Source organism: Pectinophora gossypiella, chromosome 9, assembly GCF_024362695.1.
Source record: "Pectinophora gossypiella chromosome 9, ilPecGoss1.1, whole genome shotgun sequence".
Lineage (NCBI taxonomy): Eukaryota > Metazoa > Arthropoda > Insecta > Lepidoptera > Gelechiidae > Pectinophora > Pectinophora gossypiella.
In genome coordinates this window covers 10581901-10599976 of record NC_065412.1, presented here as the reverse complement: position 1 = coordinate 10599976, position 18076 = coordinate 10581901, and the positions used below count along the sequence as shown (strand labels likewise).

The 18076-nt window shown below is 35.1% G+C and overlaps 2 protein-coding genes across 2 annotated transcripts in view; both read left to right on the top strand.

Moving 5' to 3' along the window:
- The window catches only part of LOC126369807 (uncharacterized), a 192400-nt gene extending 184071 nt beyond the window's left edge, over window positions 1-8329 (top strand). The window contains exons 5-6 of the mRNA XM_050014370.1: window positions 6436-6542; window positions 7772-8329. Coding sequence (XP_049870327.1) covers window positions 6436-6542; window positions 7772-7894 — 230 coding nt within the window. The 3' untranslated portion in view covers window positions 7895-8329. The remainder of the gene's footprint in view (window positions 1-6435; window positions 6543-7771) is intronic.
- Window positions 8330-14467: 6138 nt separating this feature from the next.
- Window positions 14468-18076, top strand: part of LOC126369600 (uncharacterized) — a 119112-nt gene continuing 115503 nt past the window's right edge. The window contains exon 1 of the mRNA XM_050014088.1: window positions 14468-15080. Within this exon, the coding sequence (XP_049870045.1) occupies window positions 14792-15080 (289 nt within the window). The 5' untranslated portion in view covers window positions 14468-14791. The remainder of the gene's footprint in view (window positions 15081-18076) is intronic.

Below are 18076 nucleotides of genomic sequence, written 5' to 3'. Positions count from 1 at the left end.
ATTTTCTTTTCAAAAACCTCGATTCTCTTTCAATTAATTTCAATCCGGATAAAAATTTAAACCACAAATTTTGTTAACAAAAATTACTTAAATCCGAGATTCCTTGCATTATCCCGTTTTTCACAGGTTTATTTTACAGAAGCGACTGTCTGACCTTCCAACCCTCAAAGGGAAAACCAGCCCAATTACAGGTTAGGTCATATACCTGTGAAAATGCATTTTTCGGGAATGTGGGTTTCCTCACGATGTTTTCCTTCGCCCACGCACGTGATAATCATTTATGATCCAAACATAAATTCGATTGATTTTTCAGCCTGTGCAATCTAGTCGGACATCCATCGCTATCGCCGCGGTATATCGATATATCGATATGTTAAGTGCTCGCAGTCGTTAAGTTCGCGACTTTAATGCCATTGTCGAGTAAGAATATTCAAAAAACACTAAGAGAGCTAGATCTTGTCTAAACCCATGCTGTGCTATGCAAGGTTGTTCTGAATGTACTATTGATAAAATATATTGCACTGATCTCACGCCATTTTGTTTGAACTTACGCCACAATTGTATCTTAGTAATGTAGGTATTCCAGGTATACTTTTAACCACACCCATCACCTTTTATAATATTTTTTTCATAATAATTATAACTGTGAGTAAGTCTGTAGCAGTGAATAAGGTTATCCGTTCAATTGGTTAGTTCACAGTTTTCGAATAAGTATTAAAAAATTAGAAGCGCTTATTTTATTTTCATGAAAAATCTTTATATAATAGAAAAAAACATAATTTTATTATATTAAGATTTTTAAAGCGGTTGGTCACGTGACATTTTCCCGGTAATGTGCACTTTTTTGCACTTTACAGCAAACAAAGAAACTTTCAAACAGTATAACTTGAAACCTGACAGATAGTTTTTATTCATTTTGTTAAATGTGACGTCACACAAAGCTCATTTATGGCCGCCCGTATTGCGGGTCTTGTAATACACAGATAAAAAATTGCATTATTATTTTGTAAAAATAAAATATTTCAAAATTATCTTAATAAAAAACTATTGGATAATTATTGTACCATATTCGACATATCTCATATTAGTAGCCGACAATAATAGGTAATAAAATCCCACATCCCAATTATTATTTCTAATTACAGTTTCTTTCACCCTAATGTTGCCTGGATGAAATTGTTATTTAGCAATAAGACCACCTATTGTACGTCTTCTGTCTTACTAGTATACTGTTCTTTTCTTGTGTGATTGTCTAATAAGTAATTTTGTTTTGTATTGCTTTACCAAGTCTCGTTCATTTTTATTACTTTTATGGATGGATGAAACATTTGACTCCGATGCAGATATCTGCACCGGAGTCAAATCGAATCTATCCAATTCCCGCCACTACCCCAATGGAGCATCGGAAATTAAATGGAAATTACATGAAATGACTCTCTCAGATATTCTCAAAGACTCTTAGAACGGTGAATTTGATTTGATTTATTTTTTCCTTCGTTATGTAACCAAAAAACAACATTATGTAACAAAATACTTTATAATATCTGTGAACAATAACATAACATAAGCTCACAACTATATCCCTATAACTATATCCCAATTGGGGTAGTCGATACATCCATCGCAAGATGAACTAAGAACCCACACCTCACCGTCCTTTCTGTTAAACCAATGTGCTAGGTGTTGAGTTGTATCGCAATATTTGTGAACAAAATACTACAAACAAAACAAAAGATGGACTCATCTACCAGAGGTCTTTTACAAGTTGTCATTTTAAGACGTAGAACACAGTAAACCGTAAAATTATCATATAAAAAAATCTTCATTGTCATTTTATTTCCTCTTAATCCTGTAGCATTGGAGCATTTTCATGTTTCGCATTCACTCATGGACTCAGAAACGAAGAACGAAGCTATGATCTAAAAACAATCAGCCGAGCAAAAACCTTTCCTTCAACATTTTTAATATGTCCCGCCTTTGCCATTCCTTTGTGAATTTATTCAACAACAGGTCACACAGAGTAAATATTAGCGACATTCGTTTTAATTACCCTTACTTAACTTTTATTACTCTTTTACACAGTTTTCACATTTGATCTGGCATTCGCACGTCTTCATAAAAATATAATGTTTCAATTTAACTGTTTCTTCTTTTGTAAACGTATTTATGGAGATTTGTTTTCAAACCACTCGCTCACCAAATAAAATACCAGTATTTTCCGCAATGCTATTTATTTCCAATTCTATTGCGTTTTACTCTTTTCATGTTTTGCACCAAGTCAAAGCGAAGCAAATTCTAATAAAAAATTCGGAATCGTTTTAATTACCTTTCTCTTGCAAATGGTTTCTGATAAAAATCACAATTGATATGGCACTCGCACGTCTAGCTGATAATATTTTACATATCTACTATCATAAATACTGGTGTATTTGAGTCGAACTACAACAATTGCGTACTCTTGATCTGGCCTTTTGGCTGCCTGAGGTTTTGATTCCTATAGAAAAATCCGCGCCAGAAGTTGCCGTACATACATAAACAACCTACATGTTGCACTACTGGGCGGATATGAAGCCTACTCCACCATTGTGCTATACTCCTCATCATGGCATCACTCCTGGCCACTAACTTCACATCCTGCCTGGTTGCTTTGCTGTCAAAATTACCAAAACGTCATCTCCCTAGCATTTTCCCGTTTTTCACAGGGTCCGCTTGCCTAACCTGATGATTTGACAGGTTCTGACCTTCCAACCCGCGAAGGGAAAACTAGCCCAGTACTGGTTATGTTACATACCTCCGACAATGCTTTTCTCGGGAATGTGGGTTTCCTCACGACGTTTTCCTTCACCACTAAGCACGTGATGGTCATTTATGATCCAAACATGAATTCGAAAACCAATTCGACAATCATTGGTTTACAAGATTCCCAGAAATTCAAATTTTATATTCTCCGTCACTTCCCTAACAACCTCCGCGTTATTTGGAGTATTTGTTAACTTGCCAATAGGTATTATAGATAAGTATTGTTAGCTAACAAGTATGTACAAGTGCATCCATTATTCAGTGATTACTTCCTTCCTCCTTAAACCGTGTCTCAGGATATTCAAGCCACATCATCCCGTATTGGATTCTTTAATTGGAAAATAAATCAAGGTACTTCTTAATATTATCGAAGAATTTCTTTATTCGAGACTTTGCATCTCATAACAAATCGTAAAATCCAACGCTTCGTACGCTCCTATTTCGCTCGGGCGCACGCAAACCTTTTTGCGTCCCCCTAGCAAACATTCATGGGACCTCTTTTAATTACCTTTCCCTTTTAAACGGCTTTTGATAAAATGCTCTGGTTTATTGATTCAACGTGTTTAGATTTGTTAATGACAAGCCTAGGGCGGTCTGACTGTTGATATACGGGCTATATTTTTACCCGACTCCAGCGAATCAAAAAGAAGGGTCATGTGTTTGACCGCTGTAAAAATATAGACCGTATTTCACACTACCATATCTACACATACATCGCTATGTATGTATAGTTTTTTGTAGATATGGTAGTGTGTTGGGTATCAAATGAAAGGGCTTAATTTCCACATTTCAAATATGTACATATTACTAGCTTTTACTTGAGGGTTTTCTTGTATTTACTCGATAATTATGTTGAATCGATAACATGACTGTTCAGACATATTCCGGATAGGTTTTATCTCCAAATCTTGCATGAACACGTATCGGAAGCGTTAACGTCTTAATAAGTAAGACCGCAAAATAATATAAATAAAAATATAAGTTTAAAAACTAAAACCCGATTACGAAAAAACACGCTCTAAAATGTATGATACAAGAATATAGGTATATTTCTCTGAAATTCTTCCGTATAACCGACAGCCGTGGTGTTTCATACGTTTCAGAGCATGTTTTATCCGTAATCGGGTTTTAGTTTATAAACTTATGTTTTTTTTATTGTTCAAGTGATGCTTTCGACTTTAGTGTTTATGCTGAAGAGACTGAGAGGATAAGGAGCATTAAGATTATGCAGGTCTAACTTAAAATACTTTAAATTGGCTGTCATGTACCGAGTATAAAACAACATCATAATTCTATAAAATCCAAAGCCCCAGGTGTCTTTTAAAATCCATATTCCATTGTTTATAAGCAGAGAATTATTTCTATCGAGTATTTAATTTTTAAAACTTGGATGTCTATATAGTATACCAATATGCTTTTGAATATACAGTCCAATTTCCATATGCATGAAAATTCACATATAAAAATACAATTGGATGTAGAACAATCTAGAATAACAAGCTACCTTTTTAAATAAAGTGTCGCTGATATTGCAAAAGCCTAAAGGCTTTGGGCTTCTGCCAACCGAATCTTTGTGAACAAACGAAATCTCCGACTTAAATTAGGAACTAGATTGTCGCCTCTTAATGTCCCGGTCTCTATGTTAGTACTAATTTATGTTAATAGGGCCACCGCTGCACGGCTTAATGTGAAATGTAAAATGTTTAGTGGTTCGTGGGGAGATAAATGAAGCGACGAGCGTATTAGTGAACTGCGTTTAGTACGGTAACTCTCCGCCCGCACTAATTTGTTTCGGGCGCTACCTCACCACCTAGTCTTGCTTTAGTTTTTAATGGCTGTAATCCGCTAAGGAGTAAGGGAGAAAGTGCAGACAGTCTGTCTCGCTCGCACTTACCTACGCATTAAAGTCAGAAGACCAAATGTTCTTTAGAAATCCACACCCTATTACATAACACTGTCAATGGGTAAGGCAATGGAAGGTAATAGATATACTTAAGAATTAAAAACTTTGTACGTAGTTTACCCTCGTCAACCGCATAAAATATAAAATTACTGTAACATACTTACTTCATCATCATCATTAACTCAAGAGTCACGCTCTTGTAGCGTTCTCCGTTGTAGTCGATACAAGGACAATTCACATACATTTCTTATTATATTCTTACCGAACATAAAATTACAATCATCGTCCCCAATTGACATATGAAAGGTTTTTGAAACTCAAACATTTCGCGTTGTTCACATGTTTAATTAAAGCTTAAATCGACCTCGAAAAACCCATTTGTCGTCCTTTAATATATACCCCATTATCGTGGAATATTTTCCCGCTAGAATAAATTGATTAGCCCCTTCACTCCACTTCCAGACCTGATCTTGACAAGAAATTAAACATAGACAACAGCTGAAAGAAGATTTTATTATAAATAAAAAGTCTTTATATAAAAGATCTCTCTCAGAGATAACCCCACCCTTGTAAACGTCCATTTCTTGTTTGTGATGTAACTAGTTGTTAAGTGCAATAAAGTATAATAATAAGATCGCTGTATTTTTTAGTCTTAAAAAGACTGTAGTAAATACAGATAATGGAAAAGTCTGAAAATAATCGAATACTAAGCTCTTCTTGCGATTTTCTCTACTTAAGTAAGCTAAGGATAGGACGCTTGTGAGTAAGGAAATAACTTCTGGCTGAAAACAGACACTACCTTTTTAAATTGCCACGGATTTGCAATTTCCATCTACCCGCAGTAGAATAGTGTGATAGATTAGAGTATGCCAACCGTAGATCTGCAGGGTTTGCATGGGAACCGCGCGGCGCCGGCGGTCCGAATTATATCCAATACATACATAGATAGACGGCTATTAGTCAAAGCCCTCGATATAATTCGCGGCGCGCGCGGCACAGTTGCCATGCCGTTAATCGTAGATCAATAGGGTCTGCGCGACAACCGCACCGCGCGCGAAACCTTACGGCGTCTTTCTACGTAGATAGCATCCGCTGCGTGTAGTGGTCGAAGCCCTCGATATAATTCGCGCCGCGCGCGTCCCGGTTGCCGTGCCGGGAGGGCTGATCTTAATCACAGATCTTATCGATACGATTCAGGAAGGGAAGCATATAGGTACCCAAGTTAATGGTAGTTTTATATACCGACTATGTTTAACAGGCTGTTTATGGGAAATCTGTGACAGTTCTGTTCGTAGAACGTATGGTAGTGTCGCCACGGGTTCGAACACCGAATCGGGCTCTAAAGCATTAAATTTGTCTTTTTGAGATTAAGTTTGGATTAAAGATAATTCATATAATTTGTGTCCGGTTAGTGGCAATAGGCTCGCCCTCTTTTATATGGAACTTCAACATAACTGACGAGCAGTGGGTGTACTCGTATATGCTATACTATACATCTCTCCAATGCCCCTTCGGTGATACATTGTTGTGTGTTAGGCTGTTTATATCATGTTATTTTTTTTCTATTCGGATTGTGGATTCCCAGTGTTGAAAGCATTGCCTGTGCCACTTACCACAACCACTTAATTTAACGCTACACTTACTATGAATTTAATATAAACTGAACAAGCTATCTTTCGTACAAGCAAGATTTCTTACAGCGTAGTGACAGGATGAATTATAAAACGTTTCAGATATGACGACATCGCAAATAGAGGCTGAGAACACGCAGATGACGAACGACTTGTATCGTCTCCTCAAGAAATATACTGGGCTCAGGAATCTCATCAGGGAACTTAAGGTAATACTGATACTTATTATTCAGCTACATTACATACATTAACTTTACTATGTCAACTCTCTCCTTAGCGTTATCTCATTTTTCACAGGCTCCGTTTACATAACAATAATAATAATAATAAAAAAGTTTATTTAGGTAAAACCTACGACACACATATACATTTACAACATTAAAATATACACACATTAATATTTAGTTAGAAAACATAAAGTACCATGAAACCCCCAACCTGAAGATTTGACAGGTTTTTACAGAAGAGACTGGCTATCTGACCTTTTATCCGCAAAGGGATAACCAGCCCAATATCTACGGTTAGGCTTAGGTCACATACCACCGAAACGCATTTCTCGGTAACGTGGGTTTCCTCACGATGTTTTCCTTCCCCGCGGAGCACGTGATAAACATGAGATTTTGTTGGTGAAGGTCCTTCCATGAGGTTTTGTTGGTAAAAATCACATCAGAATGTAGTAATAAGTGACAAATAAGCCATCGTGTCGTCTTTTCCGATATGCCGGTTTAGTTAAGCAGCTGAACGAGTTCTATGTTTTTAATTATCACCCAGTCTAGCATAGCACAGAAGGAATAACAAAATACACTTATCACCATTTTTTTGACGTGACTGCATTGTAGGTTTGCCTCAGTTGTTTACCTACTGGGCCGCAATTTCAGCAATGTTACCTTAATAATCGTTTAGTAATGTGATCCGTATATAAATTCTTCTTACAAATTTTCTTACCTGGGCATTCTCTCCAAGTGCTGTCACGCGTGGTAGGTTAACAATTTAAGACAACATACGAAGCCGTAGTAGATGGATGCATAAATTCACGACCGTAATCCCTAATGGGGTGGGCAGAGCCAGAAATAATCAAAGACAACGTGCAGCCAGAGTTGATACGAAGTCCTAAGATGATTATTTGATGATGACAAACCACGCCATAACGCCTAAAGTACCATTTCAAAATGACATCAAAGCTCATTTACACCGTAAAACATACGGACTATAAAATGTGTTCAAACACAATGTACCACATTGGCTAATTACTTGCTTATTAGGACATCTTAACTAGACGGCTTTTTTTTTTTTGATTGAAAAAAGTTAATGTGACATGGTATCAAAGTGTATAGATATTAGTATCCGTAACCGTACACTTTACACTTGGCTTTAAAAATTGAAGCTGTTTGTTTTTAAATAAAAATAATAAAATAAGTTACTCTCCCTCTATTTTCAGTCGGAGTACGTCAGCTCAAAGATATATCCGATGTTCCCGAGGTATACCATGCTGAAAGACATGATCAAGGACATCATGCACGACCCTGATTACATGGAGGTGTGCCATGAAGTGGATCCATAGCGAGGGGTTCGCAAATAAATGAGGTCCTCCTTCTCCGACCGTCGGTCGAGTCGTCGCTAGCTACAAGCGAAGAGAAGCATCCAGAATGTTCCAGAATGTTCTAGAAAGTTCTAGAAGAATCCAGCTTGAAGCGGGCGAGAACCGTCTAGAATATGCTTGATGGAAAGCCGGAGTAAAAGCAACCTTGATTACACCTTTTAAAGGTGTAACTTGGTTGAGGTTTTTGTAGGGTTTGCAGCTGTTATTTTCGACGATTTTGGCTGGCGACGTAGTGAGGCGAGTGCTCATTTATTTGCGTTTAAGAACAGTTTTGAGGAACACTTTGTGTTGTGTTAGTGTACTCGTCACAGTACTTGTGTTATTTAAGTAATAGGTATGGATACCCTTCAGTGATCTCAGTTATAACTGTTTAGAATATTATGTTAATTTTATATAGAATTCAATAGACCTGTGGTTACTTATTAATAAGTTGATTTAGTTTAATTATATGATTTTTTTTTAATTTGACGATTTATTTAGGTATATTATAAATGATTTTTTATTGTTCATCCACATAATCACATTCACGTTAGTTAAAGAAATGGAAATTCAATCAGACGTAATTCACGTCGTAACACAACGTATAAAGAGATAGCAGCAGTTGTCGTGAACTAAAGCCAATGTTCAGTATATAAAATACTATATTAATGTGCTTGCATATCATAAACCTTTTTAACCAGCCATATCACAGAAAATATATAGAAAATAAACCTATCTATAAATACATACACATCACTACTATATATAAGTATATAAGCACGCTTAGCAAAGTTACTGTTATATACATATTATTATATACATATACGTACAGTGTATGAGTAAAAATGTGTTGTATGAGTGTACATAAAATGAATGTGCAAAACGCCAATGTATGTGTTCAGCTTGTATTAGAGAATGTGTAATATAATATGTAAAAAGTAAATGCCGATAATAATGGTGCTGACTCCCGTACACATCATCTAAGTTTATTTTAAGTTATACATGTCATTTTCTTATCCACCGAAAAGGAAAGGGACGGGTAATTGACAGGCATAAATTTTATTTATACTGAAGTTTAAAAAACCTTTCCAAAATTTTATACTGGCCAATAACCGGGCAGAATTAAGTTAACAGCACACATCAAACGGATTGCATAATGAGCGAGATGCCTATTTTATTCGCCCGGGTTATTGTTTCATTATAAAATCAACATTTGTCAATCGTCATCCTTTTCCTTTTCGGCCAATAAGAAAATGATGGGTATAACTTAAATTAAAATTAGGAGGTGCGGGAATCGGGGCCTGTAACAACTTTAAGTTACTTTAAGTAATACGATGAAATTAAATTGTATTGAAACTCTGAAAAACAGAGGCACACTTGGGAATTGCTTTTTTAAGGGGGTTTAGAGTGCATTCTACTATGGTACGCATTCAATGACACGATCGTGTAACACAAATGAAAGAAGACAGAAAGAAGGAAACATTTATTATCTTAGGAAACCATAGACACGGATTACAGATACATAACAATTGAGAGCATAGGATATACCTAAAACTAACTACAGATAAAAAAATACTAATAATATGCATATAGGTTTAAAAAAATTAGACAAAAACAACATCAGTATAATATGTATATTAAATGTGATATCCAAATGCCCAAAAGAGACAGATATACATAGATATAACAATATTTTGTATCATCACCATTGCTCCAGCGTTACCTCGCAGGGCTCGCCTACCTAACCTAAAGATCTGACAGGTTCGGTTTTACAATTTATATTAACAATACTATATCTTGTACTTACCTATAAATTCTCTAATAAATAGATATAAAAGAAAATATAAAAATAAGCATAATCCGTTCATAATTACTGATGTTCTGGATGTATTAAAAAGAACGTCTTAATTTTAAATTTAACGTAAGCACCAGTGCCAAATAATTATATTATTATTTTAAATACTTACTTATTTAAATGTAGAATATTGTAATGAATATCATAGGAATACCTAAATACATAAAAGGAGAACCAACTTCAAAACATATTGTGATTATATAAGTTATATTAGATTGTCCCTTTTATCTATAAAATCCCGAAATAGGTGACATAGTTCTATCTAAAGGTTCTTGTAAAATTCAAAGTGAATAATCCGCAATCCGCGGTTGAAGAGGTTGGTACTCTACCTCACAACCCACACGAGAGAAGAACTAAAAGTTATTTTAATTAAATACCATTTTGAAAATACTTATCAAAATTTTGATAAAAAGCAATTTATAATGTAAAACAATTTACTTATTGATACACATTTTATATTATACCTACTTTAAATCAAACTATACCTACTACACAAGATTATCGCCTTCCATTCTTAAGTATAAGTTGTAATCGTGTTTATAAGCTGCAAGTATATAATCGTGCTACGCAACTAGTATATATAATTATCTCTCTACTATTGTAATCGGTAAGATATTTATTGCCTGCTAATTCTAAGTTTATTGCTGAATTTGGAAAAATATTTTTTCTAAGTCGAACAATAATGCTAAGATTTACACTTTTACAGTACAGTACAGTAGGACAAAACAATTTTGGTCATTTATATGCCGTTTATATAATATTACAGTATATTCTGTTCATCATCACTAATTAAGAAGCCACGTTCTTGTCGGTGTAGCATTCTCCATACTTGTCTATCAAAGGCCAATTATTTCACTCCCTTAAAAGACACGACGTTTATCCTTTCTCTAATCTGTTCCTTGTAAGCTCTTCTTGATCTTCCCCTTCCTCTCTTTCTTTGTAGTTACCCTTCTTTGATATTTTTTATAAATTCGTCATTAAATGTCCAATCATCTTGCCCCTTCTGTCTTCAATAACCCTCAATATTTGCCTCTTTTCCCTGTTGTCGTCGTGTTTTTTTTTTATATTCTGTTACCTTTCTGAAATTTACTTGATAATAATTACTAGGTACCGAATAATATAATTTCTTCACAATTTTATCCGAATTAATTATAAATTATAAAATTATTCGAAAGCCCTCTTTAATCCATGAACATTCATCTCCTACCGAAATAAATTATGATTCTGGTTATCAAATACACTCTGGGGAGCATTAGAAAACTGCTGACTTCACAATTTAGGCTCAGATGCTCCCTGATCTCCGATTTTGACAATTATTTTCATAACGTGACTGGTCAACGCCCTCAGTGGTCCAGTGGTTGAGCGTTGGGCTCACGATCCGGATGTCCCGGGTTCAAATCCCGGCGGGGACAAATCACAAAAATCACTTTGTGATCCCTTGTTTGGTTAGAACATTACAGGCTTATCATCTGATTATCGAAAAAGTAAGATGATCCGTGCTTCGCAAGGCACGTTAAGCCATTGGTCCCGGTTACTACTTACTGATGTAAGTAAGTAGTCGTTACATGAGCCAGGGTTCTTATTGAAGGTTCTCAATTCGACCGTATATATTCTATGTTTGTTTTTAATTAATTGTAAAGTCTCGGTCAACATTCACCACTTAATTGCACAAATGGGGTGCTGGGGATGGCAAGCGGGTCTTACAATTTTACATATTTGTGAATCACCAATCAACTTAGAACTACTGGGCAAAACCTTCTATGAGTATAGATAGATATAATTATATTTAAGGTCAATAATATAACATGAAAGCAAATAGTGAGGCTAAATCAGTAGATTAGAACATAATATTCGTAATAATTCCAATAACTTTATTCATTTACTAGATAAATTTTGTTATAAAAAATAATTTATTGAGAATTTTTTAATGTCTCTAGTTACACCTTTATGTCGTTTTAATAGATAGGTCCTGCATTTTTGTTAAGTTTCAATTAAGTAGATAGATCTCTATATAAGTATAAGTTTATTTTTTTAGTTTACTATTGCGGTCACGTCTAAAAATAGTAAAGTAGGTACGACCATGTTGCGTTAACATAATATTTTGTATTACTTACTTGCTTACTTACTTTGTTTGGTAAGGACTTTTCAGGCTTGAATCACCTGATTATCCGAAAAAATAAGATGGTTCCGTGCTTCGGAGGGCACGTTAAGCCGTTGGTCCCGGCTATTAGCCGTAAAACCACCTCCACCAACCCGCATTGGAGCAGCGTGCAGGAGTATGCTCCATACCCCCTCCGGTTGATTGAGGGGAGGCCTGTGCCCAGCAGTGGGACGTATATAGGCTGTTTAAGTAAGTTAAGTTTGTATTACTTACACTTTGTTGACATTTGTTAAATGACGTAAAGCGACATGGTTCTAATGTATTTACAGGTAGGTACTTATACTTATGTAATTTTTCAGACGCGACCGTAGTTAGAAAATGTTAAAAGTCTAATCTAAAATACAATTTTATGGAACTAACTAGTCCCTACAGGTATACTCTTGTCTCACTCACTAATTAAATATTACTAAAAACAATATATCTCTTAGATCTAATACTTCTTCTTCTTCTTCTTATGATAGAAGAAGATCTAAGAAAACTTATTGGACATGTCCACAACTTTCCCATGAAACTCCTTACTAAAGTTCAGGAAATTGTAAACATCTCCACAACTCTTTGGTAGGAGATCTATATTATTTTTATTTAGGTATATATTTTATTTTTATACTTAACGAGATTTGGCTGGAAAAATAATTAGGCAATACAATTATTTTTCAATACCATAAAACGTATTTCGATACAACTATTGCCATCTATCGATAAACTAAAGAACTTAGCTGGAAATGTTATTTACAAACAAATATCTTATTCTCTTAAGAAAATATGTTAAAACGCCAGTTAAACTGACAAGTGTTAGATTTTCCTTCAAATAAAATAACTTTAGCAATCACATTTACCTACATTATAGCTATTTAGTAATCCAGTCCAATACTTACTTACATTATGGTCTACCCACTTATTAATAAAAAAATATATAGTCGATTCAAAACAATAACTTTTTTAAAATAATGCTTATAGTAGAAACAATATCATAGTTAATAAGAATTCTCGTAGATAGATATTGCTAAATGTTTTATGCAAGGATGACTGTAGGTAGCTTTATGCAAAAGAAACATATTTATAAACCTATTTGAATTTTTGGACATACCTAAACCGGTAACACTAATATTATTTTTGGTAAGTAAATAAATTACTCTTTCCCCTATAGTTTATGGATAAGGTCTTGAATAGGTAATAAATAATAGTAATAAGTTGTTATAAATTGTGTAGGTTCTTCAAGCGCATTGTAATGTATTTAATAATTAATATTATAATGGGAAATGAATGTTGCTTGTACCTACTTACTTATCTAAAAAATGCTTTGTTATAAATGTATGTAATACATGATTAAATCCTTATACTGCTTGTTTTATTCAAAAATACCCGATAGTAAACAATACAAATACATTGGTACACTAATTATTTACGTATTATTTTATGTTTGCAAGAAAGTTTTTATATTGTTGCGCCCTGAGTATAATTACTGCCATCTATCAATTATACTGAGTACATTTTTCTAGATATACTTTACTGCCACCTAGTGACACATAATGTAACTACAATAGCGGCTCCATACGTATTGTTTGATGGCAGTAGTTCTGTAACCACGCCATAGATGTCGGTGCGTAGGTCAAGATAATGTTGCCAAATAATTAAATATCAAGTACCCATAAAAAGGGACATTAAAATGGTACATTTGTTATCCACAAAAAAAATTTTTTTTTTCAAAAAACAGCTACTGTTATAATAATAATAAAAAGTAATAATAAAAAGTAATCAAATAAAAAAAAACAAAAATATAATGCAAACAGTGATTAAACATAATTTAACAACATACTTGAAAACGTGAATCAGGGACTATCCTGGCCGCTTTGCCTAATAAAAATATAGATGGCGCTGTATTACATTGCCTTCGTTTAACCTTCTAATTTTTTGAATTCCAGCCAGACACGCGCCTCTTTTATCTTTATTTTGGGTAGTAAATGGTGATGCTTGTCATTACACCCAGTCACGACACATCTTTCAACCATTATTATTCCGATCAACTTATAGCGAAGCAATATTGTTAAAAACATAATTCAACATAATATTAACAATTATGTATACCTATGCCTCTGCACTTACATTATATTTTTGAATAATTATCTACCCGAACAACGTGACAATTAAATCATTATCCTGTAAGTTGAAGTTATACAGCGCCATCTATATTTTTTGGTGAGTATTTTATAATTCTGTCATTGATGTGGTTTATAAAAGGTAACAGTTTTGGGAGCACAAACTGTGCTTTTATTTAGTTTAACGTTTGGCAGTTCGATATCCAGCTCTATATCTGCCTTATACTCGTCAAAAATGAAGGACGGCATTATTTGTAGTGCTGTCGGACTAAAATATAATTATGTTTTGTACGCTAGAATTAGCACCAATATATACAAACAAGTATTATATTTTAAGTAATTTTATATATTTTAGACAGGCAGTAAAATAAAACATATAAAAGTAAACCAGTTTCAAATTATGGCAACACTACTCGTACATTTGTTATTCCATTCGGCCAGCGGCAGCTGCGGCTCGCGGGTGTTATGTCGTATGTTCGACGTGCGAAGTTATGGCGGGATTCAGTTTTCGTGGACATGAAAAGTTTCTTTCGAACTTTTTAACTGAATTTCTCAATGAAAAAGTTCTGTGTAGCTATTAGCGCCCCCCAAAAACTGCGTAGCATTGAAAAACTTCGCAAATAAGTGAAAGTTCACCGGTCAAAATGTCGGTTAATTCAAAGTGGCGGTTACCTGACGTTTTTTGTGTTCAGTGTTGAATGGGATACGTTTAATTCGCGTCTCGGGGATGGGTGATTAGTGATCGCGAGTTTTGAAACCGCTTCGAGATGCCTTTCGTGCAGCGTGTGGTGGAACCCAAGTTTCTGTCGCGGACAAGTTTGGTGGACGAACACGGGAGGCCGAAGGTCACTGATGAAGAACTTCAGGCAGTGACGAATTGTACCCTAAGCAATGCGTTACGGCAACTCGCCTCGCTCGTGCTGCTAGCGGAAGATATTTTCAGCGAGTTGACTGCTGAGCTTCAGGGTATTACCGAGCGGTCCAAGGTAGCGCAAGGGAAAATCGTCAAGATCGGCGAAATAGTCGAAAAATATGACCCGAAAAAGGTGCCAGTCCGTAAGTATCTTTGTGGTTTTTAATACCTTTTATTTTTTATTTATTTCCTTTTATGAAGATTAACAGCCGAATAGGTAGTAAGTACTACACATAAGTCACTATAGGGGTAAATAGGTATATTTACCTATATGCTAATTAGAAATATCCATCTATGTTTCAATATAGGTAGGTAGGTACTCTATACAGTAGGCTAATTGAATGAACAGAAAAAGATTCCATACATGAAAATAAATTTCTAACATGCGTCAACAACAGAAGTAATATCAATCACTAACAGTGCCTGTTTATCCATGGAATTTACAAGGTAATGGTGTTATTATTAAGTATAAATGTTTATTCTGGATCTGCCACTACTAGAGTAGCAATCGACTGTCAAGCAAACATTCAAAAAGTCATCAAAACGCAAACAGGTTTTTTATAGGTGTAATTCAGGTTAGGTAGTAGTTTTCCTTATGACCTGTGCAATCTAGGATGGTGTCTTAATTTAAAGGCATAGGCTTTATTAAAATTGACGGCCGTAGACAGTACCTATGCTAATGGACTATGTAGGTATCTACTGTTAAAAAAAATTGCCATTGCTCACTTAGGTATATAAACAGTTACCTAATAAGTATAAGTTTGCAAAATAAATGAATTGAATAAAATACATTTATTTCAGGTTACAATGACACATTAAAGTTTATAAAAAAAAGACTTGGGTACCTACCTACAATAGGTACCTACCTAGGTACTAGGGTGTTTATTGGTAGTAGCTAACATTTACAAACACATTCCTTTATTATTGCTCTATTAGTATTTTGACATACCTAAGGCATGATATAATTCTAGACTGATAAACTGATAACCCTGTCGCCAGTCTAATACGAAACTGTAAATTATCAAAGTCTTAATGAATGGAATTAGGTTTCTCTACAACTACGCAACACTGTTATCTAGGTCCAATTATAAATTTTACCGACCTGTTTTACTATAGGTACGCACATTATCGTGTCGTATCTTCGCTATCACGGTGATAAGATAGTCTGTGTACCTGTTGACTTAGTTTCAAGCAAATATGCTATTAACCTGAATGGTTGATTTTCCATAAGATGTTCAACGAACTAGCCGTAACTTGATTGGCTGATGAGGTGTGTTAATAGCGTCTTCAGGTTGGCTTTACTCGTAGTCTTCATCAAATAGGTAGGTATTAGCCTATAAAATAGCCGCGCGCAAGTTGGAGTAAATCGACGCTCATTGAATAAAAGGACCGTTTGAGAACCTCATTACTACGTACTCCTTGAATGCGCCGCCTCCACAAAAAAGCTTCATGTTGATGCATTACCGAACGCTATCTAAAAACCTGTTCCGACGCTGGAAAGGGGCCCGCGATGGGAAAAAAAATCCCAGATTCCAATGCGGCCCATAAAAACGGCTCGAGATAATTTCCAATGCTGCATGCCCGCCGGTTCTGACCGCTCAAGTATTTAACAACGATGTGATGGATTGTAACTTATTTCAGATAACCACGACAAGACCACGACCTTCGTCTTATTCCGATTGTATTCGAGATAAAAACGCTACCTATTTACCCAACTACTTGGGTAACGAATTTTTCTTTCCCGTTAAGATTTGGTCTTTTCAATTATGATACCTATATCTAAAATGTCTAGATAGTTTATTTGCTACTTCAAATATCGTTATCATCTTATTCATTATATGTATAAACATTGCGTAAATTGTTTTGTCAAATTTGCCACGCGCCACCCACTGATGAAGACCTTACAGGATGATGACGTGTTGTAAATAAGTTGTAGAGGGCATCATATTTTATCCTTTTGCGCTTTTTATTATGATATTCACGGATATCACTGTGTAAAATAATACGTTACTAGATTAATTATGTCCAAATATTTGAGTTTGTAGACTTGTGGTGTATAAGATCCATATTAGTTATTCATCAGCCTACCTACCTTCTTTCGCATTGCATCCCCTCGCAAACATTTCCGCGATTGGTATCACGTCCGAGTTTCGAAACATTCATGTAGGTACCAAACGTTGTTTTACATTGTAGACACGATGCATAGACCATGAACGAAAGGCCAGTCACATTCGAAAACACATTTGCAATCTTCACTTGCTAACGGTGGTTTATAGCGTGAACCTAACAATGAAGGAATTTTCCTAGTTTTAATGCTATTTGCATTTCTTTGAAGTTAAAAGGCTTGCTATTGTCTAACAATGCGACTCGCTACTTGCACATTGCACACAACGTGAGCCCATTAACTCTCTTGAGGAATAGCCATTATAATCGTTTCTTATTATTAAAATCTGTGACACTGCGAAAAGATTTCGTTATTAGATGTTAAAAGTGTCGATGTTATCATTTGTTTTTAGGGATTTTCAATCTTTCAGATTTTACTGCAAACGCTTCGGATCTAAACAAACTAATATGGGAGAAAAGGATATAAAATGTTACCTCAAAACGCAAAATGCCGCCGTGAACACACAAAACGGCTCAAAATGTCACGTCGTGCTAAATGTAAATACTACGATTCATTTGACAACCTTTCACCTGCACGATAAGCGCTAAGTGTTGTTTTAGTGTCGTCTTATTGCATTCCCAGTCCTTTTACGGAATGTATCTTTTGTTTTGGAGTCGCCGCTTTCGTTTCGCTCTTGTCAAAGTTTATGGTCTTGGGCGTGGTAGGTACTGTAACAAGGTACTTAAGTTCGTATGACAAAACATGTACTTCGAATAAGATAAACGTTTTCATGAGAGTAAGTTGAACTTCGCGATAATACTTCCTTTAAAATGCGCAAAGCTTAAACTGTGTTTGAAATAGTTTAAAGCAGCTATTGTTTCTAAGGTAGAAGAAATACTGTTATTTCACTAAGTTCGCGTATTTGTTACAGAGTTCATTGTCCGATAAAGTTCTTATCAGTTTTCTTTGTAAGTGCTGAATGAGAACGTGTTGTAAGAATTAATTAGGACGACGATTTATATCGATATTCGGTAC